The 24,658-nt window shown below is 36.0% G+C and overlaps 4 protein-coding genes across 4 annotated transcripts; 1 reads left to right on the forward strand and 3 right to left on the reverse strand.

The window, feature by feature from the left end:
- Positions 1-8,111: 8,111 nt before the first annotated feature.
- GCK72_012258 (uncharacterized protein) lies at positions 8,112-9,324 on the reverse strand (the record flags this gene model as incomplete). Its single annotated transcript, XM_053728965.1, has 3 exons — positions 8,112-8,164; positions 8,254-8,418; positions 9,171-9,324. 3 exons carry the CDS (start codon positions 9,322-9,324, stop codon positions 8,112-8,114), a joined length of 372 nt encoding a protein of 123 aa, XP_053583737.1.
- Positions 9,325-19,953: 10,629 nt separating this feature from the next.
- GCK72_012259 (uncharacterized protein) lies at positions 19,954-20,401 on the reverse strand (the record flags this gene model as incomplete). Its single annotated transcript, XM_053728966.1, has 2 exons — positions 19,954-20,190; positions 20,294-20,401. The coding sequence occupies 2 exons, from the start codon at positions 20,399-20,401 to the stop codon at positions 19,954-19,956; spliced, it is 345 nt and encodes a 114-aa protein (XP_053583738.1).
- A 1,409-nt stretch (positions 20,402-21,810) lies between these two features.
- Positions 21,811-23,956, reverse strand: GCK72_012260 (uncharacterized protein; the record flags this gene model as incomplete). The annotated part of the gene is made up of 5 exons (XM_003090541.2): positions 21,811-22,131; positions 22,177-22,476; positions 22,523-23,512; positions 23,559-23,794; positions 23,905-23,956. The coding sequence occupies 5 exons, from the start codon at positions 23,954-23,956 to the stop codon at positions 21,811-21,813; spliced, it is 1,899 nt and encodes a 632-aa protein (XP_003090589.2).
- Positions 23,147-23,849, forward strand: GCK72_012261 (uncharacterized protein; the record flags this gene model as incomplete). Its single annotated transcript, XM_053728967.1, has 2 exons — positions 23,147-23,184; positions 23,582-23,849. The coding sequence occupies 2 exons, from the start codon at positions 23,147-23,149 to the stop codon at positions 23,847-23,849; spliced, it is 306 nt and encodes a 101-aa protein (XP_053583739.1).
- Positions 23,957-24,658: the final 702 nt, after the last annotated feature.

Genomic DNA, 24,658 nt, shown 5'->3' on the forward strand with positions numbered 1-24,658 from the left:
TGAGGTCGGCAGGGTGTGGAAGAGCACGGTAAAAAAAGGGGGAGGCTTGGGAGAGAAAAATAGAAGAGTGGGTAGGTTCCGGGTGGCTCCAATCCATTGGCTCAAGGGTATTATGGGTTGTACTTTCTCCGATAATAAGAATATCAGATGACCAAACCACACACTGCCCTAACTCAAAGATTCCCCAAATCCGCAGTTTCTGAAACAGAAGATTTTTGCAGAGTTCTGACTTTTACTAGTTCTTCTCGCATTTTCTAACAAAAGTTAAAGTTGCCTTCAAGCAATCTGAAACCAAAAGCTTGAAGTTTAGAGTAAATGAATACAATTGAAATCCTTCGAGTGTCCAATTTTACGGTTTTTCATAAAAATTCGATAACTTCTACCGTACGCCACGGCGTCACCAACAGTCCTATAGGCACAGTTTTCAGTAATAATGTAGATTAGCCCTAGGAGTTTATTTTGTAGTTTTATAGTTTTTGTAGTTTTTTGTACTCTTTTGAAAAATCAATTATTGGAATGTTAAACTTATTTCTAAAGCTGCGACACTGTGTGAGCGCACATGAATAGGTCTTGTTGAGGCATACCTCGAGGTGTATTAGGGATACCAAAAACTAAAGTTTCGCATTATTTTATCTGTTTAAGCTGACAGTGAAAATGCAATCTTTTTTCTGAAAGTATTATGTTTCGAAAAAGTTATTAAATTTGTCCAAAGTGAGCATTAACTAATATTTCCATCAAATTGGTTTCTTTAAGTTAAAAATCTAGTTCCCATAATTTATTGATTAATTTAATTATAGAATTTCCGGATAACTGGTACTTCACAGAAGGAAAGCATTGGAATAGTTTAATTAATTATAAAGTAAACTTTTTACTGATAAGTGAAAACAGAAGATAAAACAAAAATCTCTATAAACAAATAAAGCTCACTGTTTTGGATTTAGGATACATGTTGGTTTCACTGGTTAATTTATGATTAATTTATCTTCCTTCCATAATTGTCACCTGTTTGTTTCATTTCTAAATTGTTATATGTATGTACACAGAGAAGAAACACAAACCACAGTTGGTTCCCACTGAATTTCTGTTTCTGAAACATGTGAAATAAGTTTGGTGACGAAGTTTAAACGATGAGAATCCCACTGACGTGTTTTATGACACCGAACAGAAAAAAACTTGTATCCTCCGTTTCAAAGTACCGTCAAGACATTGTTGAATAGTTCTGAGTCTCTGGTGGTTGTTCGTTATCTTCTACTTATTGTCGAAACAAACTTTCTTGACATTCGGTGTTTGCGGACCTAAACTCCCGCGCTTAAATTAAGCCACGCCCTCTTTCCGTTGTATCGACTATGATGTTAGTCAAACTCCCCGATATTTCCTGAATATATAGCCAAGACAACGGAAAGAGGGCGTGGCTTAATTTAAGCACGGGAATTTAGGTCCGCAAACACCGAATGTCAAGAAAGTTTGTTTCGACAATATAATTTTCATTTTAGTGCTAATCAGTACTGTTTCAGGTCTTTATCAAAATCGGTAAAGTACGATTTGACTTAATTATACTGAACTCCCAAGTAATTCAAAGTTCTTCTTCCCATCCAGACAGATGTATCATTTCTCTCCCTAAAGACCTCTTTTCCTGATGAAGAATAAGAAGTTGAGCCCCCCCGTCTCCTTCCCGAACAGCTGCCCATTTTCATTTCTGTGAGTCAGTTGGCTCAGAGCTTGCGCAAGTGAAAAAGGAACGACGGACCAGCTAGTACGAATTTGAAAGAAGTGGGAAAAAGGTGGCATTTGAAATGAAATATGGAGACGGAAAACCCTTTAAAAAAGGATGTTTAGGAAATGTAACATTTGTTCTTTCAAATTGTGGAATATATTTATGAAACCAGAAACAGGAATAATATCAGAAAAATAATGTTTCAAATTGTGTTGAGATGAGAAAACAAGTTATCACAGTAATAAATCAGTAAAATTCAGCTTAAACGCAGTTTCTGAAATTTTTCTGAAATTCTGAATTTTCCAAACCACGTTCTTTTATTCTGGACTGTTAAACACTACTGCTTCATTCTCAACACACTAGTTTTGCTGATTTTAGAAAAATCTATCTTTTTGTGCCACGACTCTACAAAAAAAGTTAAAAACCTTCTAGTTTCAAACTATTCAACTTTTAAACTGAAGATTTGGTTGTGAACAAAACGAGTCGAGTCAAAATAACTACGATTAGATTTTGGTTACTCGGTTCCACAGGTGCAGACTTGTTCGTTCGAGATTTTTCCGGGGGATAAACAACACTCGTAGATTAAAAAAAACAGTTTTCGTGTCAGTTGTTTTAGAAAACAATACATTTTGTAGATAACATGTGTCCGTGGCTCCGCATGTACATGGTGATGATCAAATGACAATTTTATAAATTCTTCTCATCATCTGCTTAAGATTATGCGACATCTGAACTAAGGATTCCATTCGGTCCAGTCGGGTTCGGTCCGACCGCCGACCGACCGCCGACCCGACCGACTGCCGACCGACCGAGCCGACCGAGGTGCGCATTTGTGCGTGAAGTGTTTGCGTATTTATCGGCGGAAGTTTAAATTTAGTTTATTTTTTTTCATAAATTTCAGAATTTTTAAAATTCAATTTGTGAAAAGTGCGCTGAAAATTATGTCAAAACATGATTCACTTTGAAAAATTTGACGAATATCGAGTGATTTTTGAAAATCGGAATAATAAACCTGTGGTCATTAAAAATTGCAATATGACCGAAAATTGGTATTAAAAATTGTTGGAAGTACTAATTTTGTCCAAATTATTCCAAATTAATTTCATTTTTTGTCATCCTTGCCCGGAAAAATGTCAGTTTTCAGCCGGATTTCTTTTCAAAAATTGTCGTCGATTATGGCGCATACAGACAGAAAAAATTGCGTAGGTCGGCGATCGGTCGGTCGGGGGTCGGTCGGGTCGGCGGTCGGTCAGGTCGGTCAAAAATTGGACCGAATGGAAGCCTTAATCTGAACCATCTATATAAATTGCATATTTGAAACATCTAATTCTAAAAATTCTGCCAATATATCTTAACGTCCGGATGTCCATTTTGATAATTTTAAGGAAAAGGCATGCGTGGAAGACCGCGAGTGCAGTCCGTCCCATGTTCCTCCAATTCCTATCCCTAATTAATTAATTGAATAATTGTTAATAATTTTAAGAAAAAGGCATGCGTGGAGGACCGCGAATACAGTCCGTCCCATGTTCCTCCAATTCCTATCCCTAATTAATTAATTGAATAATTTTTAATAATTTTAAGGAAAAGGCATGCGTGGAAGACCGCGAATGCAGTCCGTCCCATGTTCCTCCAATTCCTATCCCTAATTAATTAATTGAATAATTTTTAATAATTTTAAGGAAAAGGCATGCGTGGAAGACCGCGAATACAGTCCGTCCCATGTTCCTCCAATTCCTATCCCTAATTAATTAATTGAATAATTTTTAATAATTTTAAGGAATAGGCATGCGTGGAGGACCGCGAATACAGTCCGTCCCATGTTCCTCCAATTCCTATCCCTAATTAATTAATTGAATAATTTTTAATAATTTTAAGGAAAAGGCATGCGTGGAAGACCGCGAATGCAGTCCGTCCCATGTTCCTCCAATTCCTATCCCTAATTAATTAATTGAATAATTTTTAATAATTTTAAGGAAAAGGCATGCGTGGAAGACCGCGAATGCAGTCCGTCCCATGTTCCTCCAATTCCTATCCCTAATTAATTAATTGAATAATTGTTAATAATTTTAAGGAAAAGGCATGCGTGGAAGACCGCGAATGCAGTCCGTCCCATGTTCCTCCAATTCCTATCCCTAATTAATTAATTGAATAATTTTTAATAATTTTAAGGAAAAGGCATGCGTGGAAGACCGCGAGTGCAGTCCGTCCCATGTTCCTCCAATTCCTATCCCTAATTAATTAATTGAATAATTGTTAATAATTTTAAGGAAAAGGCATGCGTGGAAGACCGCGAATGCAGTCCGTCCCATGTTCCTCCAATTCCTATCCCTAATTAATTAATTGAATAATTGTTAATAATTTTAAGGAAAAGGCATGCGTGGAAGACCGCGAGTGCAGTCCGTCCCATGTTCCTCCAATTCCTATCCCTAATTAGTTAATTGAATAATTTTTGATAATTTTAAGGAAAAGGCATGCGTGGAAGACCGCGAATGCAGTCCGTCCCATGTTCCTCCAATTCCTATCCCTAATTAGTTAATTGAATATTTTTAAGTAGTTTAAAGGTGAAGTTTCCTTTACTCACCTTATTTTCGTCTCCATCCCTTTTGTTCATCCATTGATGTGTTGTGGCCGTGGATCGTTGTGGTAGTTGGTGTTGACTTGACTGAAAATTTATCAATTTTTTGAATGAGAAATCTATGGAATCTCGAAAGATATCTGAAGAGTTATAAATGGGTCGAACGCAATTAGAAACAGAAAGAGAGCCCAAAAAAGAGGGCTGCTCGGTATGGAAGTGAAAGGGATAACTGACTGTATTCCACCCGTCTCACCATCTAGTCTGGGGGCGTGGCATAATTGTCCTCATCTGTCAGATTTCCCATCAAGATAAGTGACAGGTGCGAGTTTTTGTGGCAGAGTAACATAGGCCGTCATTTATCTTCCTGGGAAATCGGATAGATGATGACAATGTGTGAATTCGTTGACGTGTTCAATGTAGATTGAGACATCTACTGTTTACTTAATCTACCGCAGTGGGAATCAATAACAAGGGGACAAGTCCCAGGGAAGAAAAAATAGGGAAAAAGAGTTTGAAAGAGTGAGTTGAAAGAAAATTTAAAATACCGATTAGTTTTAAAATTTGAAGAAAGACGTGTAGAAAATGGGATTGTGGCTTGAACATAAAACAGGTCTAACTTGAAAATTTAATTTTTTTCAAAGTGATACTTTGATATCTGAAATGTGATTTTTGATGCTCTCAATTAAAGAAAGGAAAGTTTTGGAAAAATTCGTATCTCAGCTAATTCTAGTTTTTGAGAAATCTAAAGAATTAAGAATGAAATGTAGAGAGTTGGAAACGCAGATAGGTAGAACGCAATTAGAAACAGAGAGAGCCCAAAAAGAGAGGTCTGCTCGTGAAAGGGACAACTGACTGTTTTCCACATCTAGTCTGGGGGCGTGGCATAGTTTCCATCATCTATCTAATTTCCTAGGAAGATTAGTGACAGATGCGAGCGTTTGTGGCAGAGAATAACAAAAAAGACACAGCCCGACATCTTCACATACATGATTGATAACCAAAAAGCAATTCCAACCTGAACTATGTCTGGGTAGCAAACTTCTAAAACGGTATTCCGCACTTTTTTAGTGTGAAAATATAATGCTTGTCAGAAAAGGAGGTAAAGCTGATGAGGGATGAAATGGGTGAGAATTCCAAAAACGTTCGGTCTGAGCCAAAATCTGGAAGCTCATATCTCTGATCGAATGGTCGAGTGTGTTCCAGTATGGTGTGTCATGCTTATTGAGTCGTTATGCAAATGTAATTTTCAAAAAAGTAAATGAAACAGGAAATTCACCACTTCTGATGACTCTCTCTCTCGGGACTACTTGACAAACTGGTGATGACAGATTCAAAATGACTGTTTCAATAAAACAAGAAATTGAACCAACGCTTTCTTTGTTAATGACATTTCCTTGGGGAACAGAACTTGCGTAAAAGAAAAGACTAACTTAAAAAAATCGATTGAGCACATAACTTCCAATTTAGTAACAGAAAACAAACCTACGCCTATAAATGAGATCAACTTTTAAAGTTTGTGGAACCTGGCTGGAGGATTTTATTAAAAAATTTGAGACACTCATTTGAACCAAAGTTTATTTTTCTGGAATGGTTTGGAATTAGTTTCTTGTCTATCATACCACATTTACATTTTTCGAATGAAACAAGTATCGAAAAAGTTGAAGGTAACACAAACAAGTAACTGTAAAAGTTCAAACTTCCATTTTCCAACGATAATCCGATATTCTGTTTCGCATGTTTATTATAAATCGGGACGAAATATTTTTTCAGTACGTCTGAGTTTTTGTTCTTTTCCCGAGTTCTCATCAATTTTCGAATCGTTTGTGTTGAAAATAAAATTAAGTTTGCTGAATGGATAACGAACAGAAATATTCTACCTGGGTGGTTATAGATTTTATGAAACCGCTAATCAATTTGAGAGAATTTTTTATGATGATGACTGTTACAGATTTATTCGTGTTTGATGACTGATTGACAGAACAATCCATGAATACAACAAACCTCTTCTTGAGAGAATCTTACCAAATAGAAGTGATGAAGCTATTAAATCAGATGATAAATGTGATGGCAAATAACGTGGGCTAAAAAGCAATTCCAGCTTAAACTATATCTGGATAACAAACTTCTAAAACAGTAGTGCTAGGTTTTTTTTATGTGAAAATAAGTCAAATTTTGGAAACGTTGTTATGCAAATGTAATTTACAAAAAGAGTTAATAAAACAGGAAATTGACTGCTTGCAGTGACTCTCTTGGGATAACGACAGATTACAGATTCCAAATGACAGTTTCAATAAAACAATAAATTTGACCAAAGCTTTCTTTGTTGATAAATGTTGCACTTTGGAGAACTGGCGAAAAAAGAAAAGAATCACTTAAAAATACGATTGAGCACCTAACTTCTAATTTAGTAACAACATACAAATGAACGCTTACATATTTCAAAGTTTGTGGAATCTGAAGGATGTTGTTGAAGAATTAGACACACTCACGATGACCAAAGTTATATTTCTTCCCGAATGCTTATAGGTTTTCTGAAGCTGTTAAACAATTTTGGAAAAATGTTGAATGATGCCGACTGTTCTAGATTTATTCGTGTTAGGTTAAGAATTGTCAGATTAAAAGCCATATGAAAAGTAATCTGTTTTTTCAGATTCAGACCAAATAGGAGTATTGAAACTGTGTTCGTTTGAAGACTGATCCGAACTGTAAGACTAGCTTGAAAATTTCTTTTTCGAAATTTTTTCATGAAACCAGTACCTCCAGATGATAACAAATGTTTCCCAATTATGTGAAAGCTAACTAGGAAAAAACATTTGCACTAACTAGTTTTTCGTATGAGCCAAGACGGTTAGGGATCCAGGTATACACCAAAAGATCCATCATCTGCTCTTTGTACAATAAAGTGACTCTACGGATCAGCCGGCTTTGGAGCTATTGACAGAATCTGGATCTCAGTCAAAGCAGCCGGTACCAACAGTAGAGCAACAACTGATACTTCAATCGATTCAAAACGAGATTACGCTTACAAAGTTAACAGTATTTTTCTGAAAAACCGGAAGTGGTAAAATACAAAGACTAATCGAAGAACTATATTTGTATTGAAATTGAAAACTCCCGGTTTCTCAGCAGTTGTTTCAGTTTTTATAAATTCGTGGTTCTGTTTTGATTTGTCACCAAATTAATTCCAGAAACAGAAAGAGGTTTCTCATATTCAAAATCTGACAGTTCTCGATAATTGCGGTGATCACAATTTATATTATTATACTGTTTAATACCGAATAAAAATCGATGAGATTATAAACGACGAAATTCGTCTTGCTCTTACGCCTTGCATTTATAACAGTAAACTTTACAGATTTCATGAGAACAGCTGCACTAATATCATTTATCTGGTCCTGGAGACTGAGGAATGAGACGTCTTGTGTTCCAGGTTCTCAACCATTCATCGAGTTCCACCACCGAGGCCATCTGACAACCAGCCGCCACCTCCTGATGACGTCACCTACATATCTGCCGCCTCATGATCTCACCCACTCTCTCCACTCCATCTGCTCGATCTCTTCTCTCGAGTGCTCTTCTGGCTCCGCCCTACACATTCTATAGAGGATTAAAAATACTGTCTTTCTCATCTCTCGTGGGTTCTTTGCTCTTCTCACTTTAATTTAGACTATTTCGTCTCAATAAATTTTTATCAAATCTATTATAGCAACACTAAAATCATTGCAATCTAGAATTAGAGAACAAAATGTTATACGGTGGAAATGGTAGAAAATGGAAGAGTTATCTGGTCCGGAGAATTGTGGAGCACATAGACCAACCGTGTTAGAGTTGACGAGGAAGACCAATTTCACCTCGGCTCATTTTGTAGAAGAACTCTGTAAAATAAGATTTTCAACTAGATCGTTATTTGCTGGAATTTATCCACACTGAACTCGATACTATGAAAAAAAAAGTTCCAACTCACCAAGTACTCGTGGATCGTTTTCGAGCCAAATATTTTTGGTGTCACTCAGTATTGGGCAGTTCCAGAGTCGGAAGATATGAGTATTTGTCTCCTGAGTTATCTTCTCTTCAAAGTTAATACCAATGATTGTTTCCATGAAACATAGGTTGAAAGCCGGAATGGTGACTGCAAAGAAGACAATTTAAAAAATTGAAAGTGGTTAAAACACTTACAGTATAAAAAAAACAACAGGATCCTCGGTCAGAAACTTGTATGGTGAGTTTCGTGTTCCTCTGTTAGCGGCAATCCAATTCTTTGAGCATCAGTCAGATTCCACCCGTTCAAGTCCGGGAAGATTAACAGAAACGCGAGATTCAAAACTTCTGAAAATTTGGGGATATTTTAAATTTATTTTTTATGTTAAATTAGCAAGTATTAATTTTTTAATTTTTAATTGTTCTATTTATCCCAACTCACCATTTAGAATTCAATAAAAATAAGTAGTTTTCATAAGGAAAACTGAAAAAATTAAAACAGATAAATAAACAACGTGTTCTCAGCTTTTCAATGATATAGGTCACTTGCCATAACTCCATACCCCACTCACAACATTCCCTAGTCAGAAATTGTTTTAGTTTACAGAAATTTGTGGTTATGGGACATTGAGTTATTTCATTTGTCCCCAAATTATTTCTAGAAATAGAAAACGATTCATCATATCAAAATCTAACATCTCTCAAGAAAATAATCAAACGGAACTTCTAAAATCTAGAAATACATACCTTACATTTAAAACAGAAAAATTTACCAAATACATCAGAACATCTGCACTAATCTCCTTTATTGTTTTATCATGCCCAGAAGACAATCTATATTTTATTACCGTTTAGCACCGAGAACTTAGAACTCGCTGAATTTTTATGACAATTTTAGTTTACCTCGGATATGTTGAAATCCATCTAAACCATCTAAAACAGAAAATGTTACCGAACTCATGAAAACAGCTGCACTAATCTCTTTCATTGTTGCATCTGGTCCCGGAAACTGGGTAATAAGACGTCTAGTGTTCCAGGAGTACACCAGAAGGTCCATCATCTGCTCTTCATGGAATAAAGAGGGGCTTGTGCAATAGCCAGGTGAAACTCAGTAAGACCATCGGGTACCGACAGACGATGATGGGTGAAAAAATAAGAAAAATATGAACTAGTTGTGAAAGAAACTATTATAAAAAACTGGTTCGACAAGAAATGAAAAGTCATTTTTTAGATTGCAAATATCGGCTGTAGGGAAAAATAAGATCGTTCATAGAATTGCTGAAACTATCAAGAAACTATGGAAAAATTCAAAATTATAATTCTCAGTAACAAGTACCAAAATTGATTACTTTTTCACCATGCCCATTTTTCTGGTTGACATTTTTTGCAAGTTTTTTAGTCGTGGTGAATAAGGCTTCCATTCGGTCCAGTCGGGTTCGGTCCGACCGTCGACCGACCGCCGACCCGACCGACTGCCGACCGACCGAGCCGACCGAGGTCCGCATTTGTGCGTGAAGTGTTTGCGTATTTATCGGCGGAAGTTTAAATTTAGTTTATTTTTTTTCATAAATTTCAGAATTTTTAAAATTCAATTTGTGAAAAGTGCGCTGAAAATTATGTCAAAACATGATTCACTTTGAAAAATTTGACGAATATCGAGTGATTTTTGAAAATCGGAATAATAAACCTGTGGTCATTAAAAATTGCACTTTGACCGAAAATTGGTATTAAAAATTGTTGGAAGTACTAATTTTGTCCAAATTATTCCAAATTAATTTCATTTTTTGTCATCCTTGCCCGGAAAAATGTCAGTTTTCAGCCGGATTTCTTTTCAAAAATTGTCGTCGATTATGGCGCATACAGACAGAAAAAATTGCGTAGGTCGGCGATCAGTCGGTCGGGGGTCGGTCGGGTCGGCGGTCGGTCAGGTCGGTCAAAAATTGGACCGAATGGAAGCCTTAGTGGTGAAATCGGTTCATTCAATCTGGTCGAACGCTTTGAACCTCTCAATTATGGATACAAAATTTGTATTTGTCCAAATTTTCAGAATTCTGACAGAAATCCGGTAAAGCTCTAAAAAAGATCCTTGCTCGATTATTTGAAAAAATCATGCAATATATTAAATTTTTTATATGAAAGCTCTGGAACACGATAATAATAATTTCAAATTATAAATCTTCATTAGTCCATCAGATTTCTATTGTGTATCTGAAATATAGTTAATTTTCATTCAATTAAAAACGCATTAATCGCCTTATCGCCTCGGATGACGGCTACTAATCAATAAATAGCTCCGTATTGGATACATTGTCTGGTAAGTCCATCAGTTTCAGTTGAAGTGTTTATGTGCATCAAATATTTGAATTATTACAAATTAGCGGTAATACTTCCAAATAAGACATTCGTGAAACAGAGAGTTTTTCAAGTTCGTCAAAAAATTCTATCTGTCTGTTGGTTTGTCTAAATTTACATGTTTAGTTGTGCTCAGTCCTTTTATTTCTTCATATGCATTAAGTTCACCAGACTGTTAAAATGATAGTCATGTCTCTGTATGTGTTTTGTCAGGTCAGTAGGTTTAAGATTGTATTGTGATGATCACATTAGAATCAAATCGATAACAGTTTTTTATGTTGATGGTATAAAACATTCATTGAACGGGAACTTTCATAATTTATTGCCACACTGTTATTATTCAATTACCATTGGAAACAACCGATTCTAAACGAAACTTTTCTGAAACTGTATCTTCCAATCGTTCCATGAAATGAAGTTATCTGACGATGTATCCAAATGATTTTCTTTGTCAATTCGCTACACTATCATAACACCGAAACTAAAACTTGTCCAATAATAAATAAAGCGTACTTGTAACAGTGATCTCACACGAATTTGTCTGATTGCCACTGTTTTGAAGGTTAATTGCAAGATTCATCCTAACAAAACAATCAAGCACCAGTAATTTTTCCAGACATTTAGAAACTGTAAATTTCTGGATTACATTGGAAAAAAATTAAAGAAGATATTGCAGGAAATTTGATTCATTTCTAAATAAAAGTTGTTTGAAACAGTAAAAATTCGGGAAGTGATAATTATAATATCTTCACTTATCTGTATCTCTATGATTCAAACTAAATTTTTTTTTCTTCTTCATTGTTTCATTATTTCAATTTTATGCCAATATGATGACGAACCAAAATGTTGCTAAATTTGAACATATGCTAATGAAATGATTCTGAAACAGTAGTTTTGCACTTTCATCGACATGATTTAATGCTTTGAATCTGGAGAAAATGATGACTTGAGAGAAAGAGGAATTATATAACGTATGATCACTCAAATAATTTTGCATAGAAAATTCAGCTTCCGGAATGAAGTTAAATTTTGTTTTCACTTGTCAGTTGTAAAAACTGTTGATTCTGATTATTTCAACTTGCATTCGGGCATTGACAAGTATGATTCTAGGTGAAACACTGAAACGATTTCAGAAACTGTTAATCAATTTGGCAGAAATGCTTTATGATTCGGGTTGGAGCGTTGCGAGAACTAATCTCTTTTCAGATAATCTTACCAAGTAGGAGTAATGAAATTGTGTTCGTTGGAAGATTGATCGAAAATCCAAGGCCAACTTGAAAATTCCTTCATGTACTTTTTTCCTGAAATCATTTTCATTTGCAGCACTTGAAAATGTGAAAACGTGTTTCTCAATTATGTGAAATCTAACTTGGAAAGAACAACTGCACTAAGTACTTAGTACTTGACAATATTTCTCCAGGTGTACAGCAAAAGATCCAAGATCTGCTCTTTGTAGAATAAGGAGACTATATGGACCAGCCGGCTTTGGTGCATTAGCCATCTGGAACTCTGTCGAAGCAGCCGGTACCAACAACGGATTAACAACTGACACTTTGAGAAGCTAAATATAGTAAGTGATTCAAACAGGAATACGCTGTCAAAGCTAACAGAGTTGTTATAATTGTAAGAAACCGGAAACAGCAAAAGAAATTGACTAAGCGGAAAACTTTAGTTTTGATGAAAGTATTGAAATTGAAAATTTCCGGTTTCTCAGAAATTGTTTTAGTTTATAGAAATTTGTGGTTGTGTATATGTATTATTTCCAATAAAGGATTCCTCATATCAAAATCTAACAGGTCTCGTTAATTGCGGTGATCACTATCTATTTTATTACCGTTTAGTACCAATTATATCAGGCTGGTGCATAAGTTTCTTTCTTTTTTTGGATCATTTTTGTCATGAAATTTCTAGAAGGCTAATAACTCACATAATGATAAATATAGTTATTTAGTAGCTATAACTTATTGTGATTATACCTGTGACATGACGTCTGCCATCTGCTGAATCTCAGCCGTAGACAAGTCAAAATACATGAGGAACCCTTTTTTGGTACCATTCTTCGTCTTCATTTTTTTCTCAGAAAATGTTGACGAGAATGGGTGATCTATTCAAAATTAAAACAAGCTAAAAAAATTATGTTAAAAAAATTAATAATGACATTTGAACTAAGCAACTGTAGTTTAGTGCCGGTCGCTGAAGAACGGCGAGGATCAGCAATTTACGAATGTTTGAGTTTTTTCGATTTTTCTTTAACGCTAGATAATGAAATTGGTAGAAATGTTTATTTTTGAATAGAGTAGGCATTGACGTTTCTGAATTTATTTTGTTTCAGATGATTAAGCAATTTGCTTTTTTTCACAGAAAGCACGAATTCAACATCATCAAAGTCACGTGATTTTTAAGTTTGATGAAGCCTGCTACTCGTGCTTCTGAATCAATCCACTAGATCTTTTGCACATTTTTAGAGCAATGTATCTACTGTTGATTACTTGTAAGGAGATAGTTCTGACTTGCTTGAAAGCGTTGATAAGAGACCTAGACTTCACCCAGGTCTACTACACATAACGTTTTTAAAGCACAAAAATCATAGCAAACACGCGACCCACGTTTTATCACTTAATTAAATGGTTTTCTTATTATTTTTTTCTGGAATCACTTACTCATGTTGCCTTCTAACTTTTACACATAGTTTGGCATAAATGCTCTCTCAGATGTTTATATAATATGCTTGAACGTAGCTGAACAATGATTTCTAGTTGCTGTCAATCGTCTGATCATAATTTTTTCGCCTTTAACGTTCTGACCGAAAACTAAAATGTGACAACAAGGTAAAGTATTTTTCTATAACTTTCATTTAGTTTCCCATTAAGATCGTCAAATTTTGATACCAATGTCGGCTAGAACCAAAAAACTTTCCAAAATAGGCGTTTGGTTGACCACAGAAAAAACCATAGTTTTAACGAGCGGAATGTCTAGGCACCAATTTAAAACTGTATTTGTTAGCCACTGAGAAGGTCATTAGAATGCAAAAAAGTTTGGGTCGATAAACAATCACAGTATCTAGAAACCGTGAGTCAAAATTCAACCTCAAAAAAAGAAAGAAACTTATGCACCAGCCTAATAACTCGAAGAGTTTATGTGACGACATTAGTGCGTCCCTTACATCGAAAACAGAATATTCTACCGAATACATGAAAACAGCTGCACTAATCTCTTTCATTGTTTCATCTGGTCCTGGAGACTGGGTGAATGAGACGTCTGGTATTCCAGGTGTATACCAGAAGGTCCATCATCTGCTCTTCGTAGAATAAGGAGGCTCTGTGGACCAGCTGGCTTTTGCGTGTCTGGTGCAATAGCCAGCTGGAACTCAGTAAGGCCATTCGGTACAGGCAGATGACGATGAGTGAGAAAGTTAGAAAATTTTGAATTGGTTGTGAATGAAATTATTATAAAAAATAACAGTTTGGTAAGAAAGTCGAAAAAAAACAGTCTTGATTTTTATAATTTTGGTATAAAATAGCAATCAAAAAACTGGAGAATTAATTATAGGAAATAAATAAAACCGGTCATAGGATTGCTGAAACTGTCAAGAAATTCTAGAAAAGTTTCAAATTTTAGTTCTCCGTACAAACTATTTTGAATTGAATTGATTTATTGAGATGAAGGGCCAAAAGCCACTAACACAATCACAGTAGAGAACAAACAAAAGCGATAAGGAAATTAGATTAGTAGGTAGACATGTTAAGAGTGAGATAATTAGAGAAGTCAAGAAGTAAAAAGTACTCAAAGCAGATCCAAAATGAAAGGCTGTTTCACCATGACCATTTTCTGCTTGACAATTTTTAGAAAAGCTCCGTTTCGAGTCCTCACATTAAGTAATAGATTCATTCAATCAGTTCAATCAGGTCGAACGTCTTCATTTTCTGAATTATGGATCCAAAATTTGAATTTGTCCAAAACTTTCAGATTTCTGATAGAAAGCCGGCTAAGCTTTGAGAAAGATATTTTTGTTCTCTATTTGAAGCTTTTAGGGAAAAATAACCAGTTGCATAGTCGACGACTTCTTTATATGAAAGTTCCTAAACACGATAATTATTTTTAAAGTTGCAAGCATTGTTGCTAGTTCAGATAGTTTTACAGTTTCTTATTTTTGTTATATCGAATTTCACAGTGTCTACAAAGTTTTCTCTCCACCATTCGAATTTTCCAAACTTCCAATTCGCTATTGCCCTCATCATTTCTTCCCTTTCCGCTCGTCTGTTCAGAATTTCTGGAGTGCTTCTTCTTTTTCTTTTTCTTCAACTACATCATCTGCCTTTAGGCTAGCTTCTGCTCTCAGAGCCATATGTGGCAAGCAGCTGGAGAGAGAAGAACGACGAATCGAGAATCTAATTGCAACGAGGAACGGAAGAAGAAGGGGAAAATGCGGGAAAATGATGAGAAGAAAGGGAAAATAAGGAGGATGGTAATGATGAGTGTGAAATGTATTGGATGGGGTCTTCAGCAAGGCAGCGATAAAAATAGTAAATGTTATATACCAGTCGGTTAACGCAGCCTAAGGGCTGCTCAACCTCCTTTTCTACACCACCCGTGTTGAAAATTTGAAGAAATGAATTTGAAGAATGAAAAAGTTCTATAATTATTTTCCACGTGAACTACTATTTCCCTATTTCGGAACCGAAAGCCACTGAATGGCTTGAAACCCAAGTTTTTTCACCTAGTGGCCTAGTCGAGGCCTGTTCTAACTAAAAAAATAGACGGGCATCAAGTGGTGAAAATTTCTGATCCTTTGGTCCAACTTTGAAGAAAATCGGTTCAGTAGGAAGGGCGGTAGGATCGGCCACAGACAGACAAACATACACCCGTTTGCGTTTGTTAATAGTAAAAATAGAAGAAAGTATTATCGGAATGCTGAAACAGACTAAAGTGTCGAAAGTCGAGCTATAACCAAATTTTCGACTATTACATAGCAAGTGAGGGAAGACACTTTTTGAAAAAAAAAGTACACTGTTTCAGATTTAGAATATTAAACTTTTCGCTTGCTTGGTATGTTTCTTCTCGCCGCAATGTTCAAACCACAATCTAGAACAATTAAAATAATTTATTTTCAAGAAAAACTAAAAGCTTACAGATAGAATGAACAATTGTTTAATAAATGCGTATAAATCAAACCGTCAGCTTCATTTTTGTAGTTGACAACTTTTTTATACGAGCACTCTGAAAATGACTCTTTATCTGAGTTTAAAAAATTTCTTATAATTCTCTAAGGGGTAAACCAAGCAAAAAATGGTCAACTATCAGGCTGGTGCATAAGTTTCTTTCTTTTTTTGGATCATTTTTGTCATGAAATTTCTAGAAGGCTAATAACTCACATAATGATAAATATAGTTATTTAGTAGCTATAACTTATTGTGATTATACCTGTGACATGACGTCTGCCATCTGCTGAATCTCAGCCGTAGACAAGTCAAAATACATGAGGAACCCTTTTTTGGTACCATTCTTCGTCTTCATTTTTTTCTCAGAAAATGTTGACGAGAATGGGTGATCTATTCAAAATTAAAACAAGCTAAAAAAATTATGTTAAAAAAATTAATAATGACATTTGAACTAAGCAACTGTAGTTTAGTGCCGGTCGCTGAAGAACGGCGAGGATCAGCAATTTACGAATGTTTGAGTTTTTTCGATTTTTCTTTAACGCTAGATAATGAAATTGGTAGAAATGTTTATTTTTGAATAGAGTAGGCATTGACGTTTCTGAATTTATTTTGTTTCAGATGATTAAGCAATTTGCTTTTTTTCACAGAAAGCACGAATTCAACATCATCAAAGTCACGTGATTTTTAAGTTTGATGAAGCCTGCTACTCGTGCTTCTGAATCAATCCACTAGATCTTTTGCACATTTTTAGAGCAATGTATCTACTGTTGATTACTTGTAAGGAGATAGTTCTGACTTGCTTGAAAGCGTTGATAAGAGACCTAGACTTCACCCAGGTCTACTACACATAACGTTTTTAAAGCACAAAAATCATAGCAAACACGCGACCCACGTTTTATCACTTAATTAAATGGTTTTCTTATTATTTTTTTCTGGAATCACTTACTCATGTTGCCTTCTAACTTTTACACATAGTTTGGCATAAATGCTCTCTCAGATGTTTATATAATATGCTTGAACGTAGCTGAACAATGATTTCTAGTTGCTGTCAATCGTCTGATCATAATTTTTTCGCCTTTAACGTTCTGACCGAAAACTAAAATGTGACAACAAGGTAAAGTATTTTTCTATAACTTTCATTTAGTTTCCCATTAAGATCGTCAAATTTTGATACCAATGTCGGCTAGAACCAAAAAACTTTCCAAAATAGGCGTTTGGTTGACCACAGAAAAAACCATAGTTTTAACGAGCGGAATGTCTAGGCACCAATTTAAAACTGTATTTGTTAGCCACTGAGAAGGTCATTAGAATGCAAAAAAGTTTGGGTCGATAAACAATCACAGTATCTAGAAACCGTGAGTCAAAATTCAACCTCAAAAAAAGAAAGAAACTTATGCACCAGCCTAATACAAAAATGAAGCTCTATCTTGGTGTATCCGAACATTTTTAAAATTATGAGACCATCTTATGGCGAACATCTCAAAATAAATCGGGCTTGTTAAAATTATGAAAAAAATTTCTGTAACAGTGTGCTGAGAAAACAAATTACTCATACCTATACAACTGATAGAACATTGATACAATCCTGTACGAAGTATATTTTTGGTTTCACTTATTCGAATTGGTAATTTAAAATTTTGCTGCACCATTCTTACTGACGAAAACATTTCTCGTAGAGTCCTGTTTCAAAATCTAGACATCTTCTTTTTCTCATTTACCTGGGCATTGAGCGTGTGCTGTAATCTCCTTTATTTCAGATCTCTCATCTGCTCTGCTAGTTATCCAACAAAATCCACACCACCTGCAATAATCCATTTCCACATGTCTCCCCCTTTTACCTGTTTTCATAAATTTGTCTTCATGTCTAATCGTGGGTTCATGGTATGATTCCCGAATTGTATTAATCTTGTAAAGTTTACAGTTGCAATGAGATTTGAAAAAATAACAGACACTGAAAAAACTGATATGAGTTGTTTTCGGTTTCACTTATCCTTTTCAATTATTTGAAACTATTCTGCACCAGTCGAAATGTTTGAAGATATTTGTCACAGTGCCCTGTTTCAAAATCTAGATATCTTCCATGTCTCTTTCTCTTATGAGTAGTACAGCTCTTCCCCAACAAAATCCACCACCTGCAATAATCCCTCACCTGTTCTCATAATTTAGTCGTCCCACCACCCCTCATCTACCTGTTTTTTTACTCTAAATGTAAGAACTATCAGGTGTGACGGGGGCCCAAGTGTTTTTCCAATCTCCATCCCAATCACCTGTGCCCCACCTGGAATCCTAAAAATAAAGCCACACCAGGTGTCAATTCATACACACACCTGCGACTTTAACTGAAAATATTTGAATAGACTAACTGAAGCCAAGTTTTTCAAAGACTTTGTTTACTGAATTGCCGCCAAATCAATTTTCTCTTGAATATGATCGATATGAAACGGCAAAAACTGGAAAATACCTTAGTGAAACGCATTTTGAGTTTAAAATCAAGTAAACATGTTTTTCTGATGGCGAATGATGACTTTTGTGAAATTAGAGATGCTTAACGATGTTCGCTCGAAAAGGGCAATACATATGTAATCGTTACCAGAATCAGAGTCACGTTCGAATTAATTAAACATATCCAACCGTTTCTACAGATTGCTAGAAACATGAATAATTATAAAAATCGATGCTGAAAAGTACCCATCAGAATTCAGTGTCACTATTTCTGGCAGTTAGTAAAATAAGTCTAATTTAATTTCAGTCAATTAGAACATTTTAAAATATCAAGATTCGGTTAAAAATTTCTTCTGTTTTCAATTCAATATAAAAAGTGCAATTAATTAAGAAAACCAATCACATTATTCGAAGGATTGAACAGATGAATTTAAATTGGCTACTAATTAAAAACTAAAAACGCAATTTTTGAGCATAAAACCAAACTGTCATGTTTTTTATCAGATAAGGTGAATCTGGTTTTCGTAAAAATTCGAGAGAGCAAATCGGACGGTATGACAAATCAGGGTATTAAACAAACCTGAAACCTATACATAGTTGTTGCAACCGAAAATTCTTTTTCAAATTTTTAAAAAACGATCACGAATAAACGAATAAATTAGACATTTCCTACTGTTTTTACAAATTGTTAGAAACTTGAAAAAAATATGAAATTCGATGCTGAAAAATACCCGTTAAAACTTTGGAAAACGGTTTCTGGTAGTGAAGACTAACCAGTTTAAACATTGATATATTTCTAGGACTAGTTTTCAGACGTTTTTCAATTTTTCTGAAAAATGAAACGGCCCCAATTCTGTTTATTAGAAAAACCAATCATATTAAAACTTATCTCAAGTTTTTGAAGCAGAAATTTTTATTTTTCTTTGTTTTCCTACTGGATTACCACAGGAATTGGATCTGTAGAACATTCTTCACTGATTCTGAGGTAACAATGCTTTCATAGTCACCAAAAAGTTTTGAAGTACCATCTACTCTATTTGACGGCGTATGGAGTAACATTTGCTTGAAGAATGCAGCTAAATGTGAATTTAATTACCATTGCGTAAAAATGAAAAACTTGGAATGTCAATTTCTCACTTTTCTTACTGTTCCTTATGATTAGTAAATTACTTTCCAAATTTTAGTTAATCTGATCACATTCTGCTTAGTAAACGAAATTACGTAACTTAGAGTGACATACTGTCTCTCTTGCATCATAAACCTTGTTTGAACGATATTTGATACCTATGGTAGGGAAAAGGTCAATTCCTATACTCCCAGATTTATTGAGTATTTGGGCAGACACCTGTGGAGAGATAGACAATGGGGGACTGGATTAGGAGGACAATAGACACAAATTTTTTTATTGTTTCATTAAAAAGTCACTATCCAGTTCAAATCTAAAAGTGTCTGTTGGTGTGTACAGGTGTCCAGATGTCATGATAGACATCTCAGCTAAATTCTGTACACGTCTGTTTTCAATAAGCGAAAAATTTTTAACAGCTGTTCTCCCTCAAGCCTATCCATATGTTAGCTTGCACCTGTTCCAGATGTCCGCACAATCTGTCTGTTGTGACGTCAGGGTGTCCACATGTCCAAATTACATGGGGATACTTATCTTATAAGGATCGATTTATTTACAAAAGTAATTACCCGGAATGATTTGCCATCAAAAAAGTTAAACCGTGTGAGAATTAAACAGATGACGTCGGCGAGGATTCTGGAGACGAGGCGGGGGTGTCGGGTCGCGACGTGGACGGGCTGACAGATGCGGAGCTGGTGAAGAAGTGCTCGAATCCGGCGGGCAGCGAGTTTTCTTTTCCGGATAGCTGGGCTTGGAGCTCTCGGATATGGGCGATGGTGGCCAAGACGAGCTCATATTGGTCGGCGTCTTCCTCGGCGGCTACTAGTTGCCGAAGACGGTTGGTGACCTGGAATATAAAAAAAGGTGAAGAAAATTTTTTCTATTTCAAAAAAAAGTGAAATTTTTTACTGTTTCAAATTTTTAATTTATTTCAAAATCACAAAAAATACCTTCTCCTTTTCCCTTCTCTCTGCCGTCGTGAATTTCAGGATCTTTCTGGATTTTGGGGAGACGTGACTGATGACTTCGCATGGTGGTCGGGCAGTGGAATTCTTCATTATAGCAAGCAGAGAATAGCGATACAGATGTCTGAATGGAGTGAGAATGAGGGTCCGTTAGGCGGAAAAGAGGGGGGTGGAGCCTTGGGCACGCAGCTGCCAAGGCCACGCCCCCTTAGGGTGTTTATGCACAGGTGCGCAAATAAAAAATGGGTGATCTCGGGCGGGATCGAACCGCCGACCTTCTGTGTGTTAGACAGATGTGATAACCACTACACCACGAGACCGCATGTAAGAAAGTGGTCGACAGGGTGTGGAAGAGCACGGTAAAAAAGGGGGAGACTTGGGAGAGAAAAAAGAAAAGAGTGGGTAGGTTCCGGGTGGATCCAAGCCGCCACTGACTCACTAGTCGGAAGTATTAGGGTTTTTAAGTTTTCTGAAAAGATCAAGTCATGCACTGCCCAACTCGAAAAGTCCCGTAAAACTGCAGTTTCTGAAACAGAAGATTTTTGCAGAGTTCTGACTTTTACTAGTTTTGCTCGCTTTTTCAAACAAAAGTTAAAGTTGCCTTCAAGCAATTGGAAACCAAAAACTTGAAGTTTAGAGTAAATACATTCAATTGAAATCCTTCAAGTGTCCAATTTTACGGTGTTTCATAAAAATTCGATAACTTCTACCGTGCGCCACGGCGCCACGGCGTCACAAACAGTAATATAGGCTCCGTTTTCAGTAATAATGTAGATCAGCTGTAGGACTTCTATTTTGCAGTTGACAATTTTTTTTTTTGAAAAATCACTTATTGGAAAGTTATACTTTTTAAAAGAGTAGCTCACACAGCAGACATGAGACTTGTGAGAGAAGTTTCGTTTTTTTACGGGCTGTTCAAAATTTTCCTTCAATGTAGCTGCCCGTAAATGCCTGAAAATGAAGTCTTGCATTATTTGACCTGTTTTAAGCTGGCAGTGAAAATGTAATGTTTTTTCTGCAACAAATTATGTTTCGAAAAATTATTCAATTTGCCCAAAGTGAGCATCAACACTGCATTCAAAAATATTTGTTTCAGAAATGCTTCTTAAATTTACAACCTATTTCTCTTTGTTGGTTGATTATTATCAAAACAATTTTTCTTGACATTTTTCTCAGCCCGCGAAAGCTCCCGCGTTTGAATTTAGTAACGCCCCTTTTTTGCAGTCTCGGGCAGGGTATTTCGCAAACCGCCGCGCACTTTTTTCATGATTTACTTTTCAAGCATTTTCGAAGGATTTTTCATCGTTTTTTTTCATTTGGAAGCATTTCAAATGCAGTTTTTGTAGAAAATATGTTTTTTTAAATTATTGATTGCAGTTTTTCAGATAAAATCGACGCAGTTACAACAAAAGGAAAGCAATCGACATAAATAAAAGAGAAGAAACTAATATTTTAAGCAAAGAAACAAATCAATTAGATTTTCAGGTGAAAAGCGGCGAGCATTAGACCATTTCGGTGTAATCAATAATCAGCTCCTCATCGTCATCAGAATCATCAAAAGAATCATCGGAAGAATCGTCTGAAAGACAGAAAGAATCAAAGAAGTCTCCATTGTCGACGTCATCGCCATCGATGGTGACATTGATGAGACGTCCCTCGTCGTCGACGTCGTAAAGAAGATCGAAGTGCTCTTCACTCAAGGTGAGCATTCTCTCTTCACTCATTTCTCTCACATCTTGCTCGATTTTTTGTGTGTGTGCGAAGAGATCTTTCGAGGAAACGTCACGGAAATTCTGCAGGAAACGTAGCGCACGAGTACGAACCTAAAAAAAATCAAATCACATTTATTTTTGTGGCTCGTGTGTTACAGTTTCGGCAGTATCCGTCGTGTTTCCTTCTTTACGGAGGTGCTGTTTCAGCTGTGACCACAGTAATTCCACTGGATTGAAAAAACAGTGGTACTGTGGTAATCGCAGAACTGTGACTCCGTGGCTCTTGGCGTACTCATCGAACTCATATGTGGTGAAAGCTTCTCTTCCACCGTTACAGTCAATAAAGGCCTTGACTAGATCATAGAGAACATCTCTGTTCTGTTTTTTGAAGAATTTAAGGCCGTTTTCAGTCAAAAATGCCTGAATTTCTTGTTTCGATGACCCAGATGTTGGTGGCTAAAGTTAAAATTAGATTTAAATTGTATGGAGAAATTTATCTCACTTTCTTGATTGCCTTGCAATGATACGGGGCGTTGTCGACGATTAACACGGCAGGACGCCCTTCTTTTTGAGCTTCGGCTGCAAGGAGTGGGACAATGGTTTTGTAGTACCGCTCAAAATTGTCCCCATCCATGTCACGATGGTAGTCAGCCTTCTGCTCATCTACATTTACTCCAGAAATCAACAAAAGCTCAGAACCAGGCAACACTCCTTTTTCAGTCAGAACGGCAGCCACAATGATTCTTTTCCCTCTTTCTTTTCCTTGTTGTGGTCCTGCCTGAGGAGCTTCTAAATCACTCATTCTCGCTCTTTTGTAGTTCCCTCCATTACTATGTTGCCAACCATATCGTCTCACCATCCCGTCATGGGCCCACGTCTCGTCACAAGAACCATAGAAAGCATTTTTCTCATCCCACTTCTTTTTCTCATTCAAGTAGATTCCACGTCTTTTGATAATATCCAGACGCTCTTCAACAACTGTATTGTGGTCCTTCTTTTTATATAGGAATCCCAGACCGCGGAGAACGTGGAGGAAAACGGTTTTGCCTTTAGTGAAAGACAAATTTTCTTTTGACCACTTCCATAAATCTTCACTTGTTACATCTTTCCCATTTCTCCACATTTCATGAATCCGCCCAATGATTCTCGATCTTGTCAGCATCGGTAGCTCAGATACATAACGACGACATTTTTCCTTTCTACTCATATCCCGGAGACGTTTTTTTGGTTTCATTTCTCTTTCCGGGGTTCTATTGATAACCGTATTTCTGGAAATTCCACAAACTTTTGACGTCGCATCGATCATATTTTTCAAAAATGTGTGTCGAACATCTTCGCCAATTGAGGCTCTCATAATATTAATAACATTTGTCACATTTCGCATTATTTCCTCCCCACTGTTTTTTATGTTTTTTTTGGTGGGAATTTTCGGAAAAGTGTCTGATTTGATTGCACAAAGAGCTCTCCCGATCCTTTTGTACATTTCATCTTTCTGCAACCATGACACTAATACTAATAATATTTTAAATCAGTAATACCATATCTAATTTTTTATTTTCAGAATCGATGGAAGACTGGATGACGATCGGTTGCGGTGTTGGTTCGGAATCGCACTGAATCTCAACTGTGTGGTGGACGGTGGAATCGGTGGCGACGTTTTTCAAGTGAAGAAGACCGATGATGTTCTCCGGTTTGACTTGAGATCCTTTGGAGCTTTGAGTGGATTTGACTTGAATCCCCAGGCTCCGGACCTCGAACTCACGACCGGAAGCATCTTCATAAATAATTTACGTGTTATTCATTTTTCATTATATATCAAGCATGTGTGATTTTGAAAAAATGTGATTCACATCTTGATTCTTAATAAATATTAATCTTATTCACCTTTTCTTTGTCCATATGTCTGTCTCGCTACATTTTTTTTAAACTTTGTCATTTTCCAATAACGTTGTCGTGGTTTTTGTACCTAGGTTGGGTTCGTGTTCTATCGGACTGAAATTAGACGTATTACAATAGTTTAATCATCCAATTAGTTGATTTTTATTAGAAAAATTGCAATAATAATCGATTTTTCGGCTTTCCAACACCTCAAAAATCGAAAAGCTGATAAATCATGAAAAAAGTGCGCGGCGGTTTGCGAAATACCCTGCCCGAGACTGCAAAAAAGGGGCGTTACTAAATTCAAACGCGGGAGCTTTCGCGGGCTGAGAAAAATGTCAAGAAAAATTGTTTTGATAATAAGATATAAATTAAATTCCGCATAAACGGTACGTGGGTGAAGACGGAGTCGAATTATTTAAATTCTAAATTCAAAAAAATTTAAAGATAAGTGGAAACAGAAGATAACACAAAAATCTCAGTTAAGTTTCTCTGTGTTTCGAGATAAAACACAAATCTCAATAAACAATAGCTCACTGTTTTGGAATTAGAATGCATACATTTTTGATTTCGCAAATTAATTTTTGATTATTTTATCACATCTTTCTTATAATTATTGTCATCTGTCTGTTCGCTATTTCACTTCTAAATTGGAATCTGTACAACTGGAAGGAAACAAAACCACAGTTGGTTTGAAATTCTGTTTCAGAAACATGTGAAATAAGTTTCGTGACGAAGTTTAAAACTATGAGAATCCCAT

The sequence above is a fragment of the Caenorhabditis remanei genome, chromosome IV (assembly GCF_010183535.1).
Source record: "Caenorhabditis remanei strain PX506 chromosome IV, whole genome shotgun sequence".
Taxonomy (NCBI): domain Eukaryota; kingdom Metazoa; phylum Nematoda; class Chromadorea; order Rhabditida; family Rhabditidae; genus Caenorhabditis; species Caenorhabditis remanei.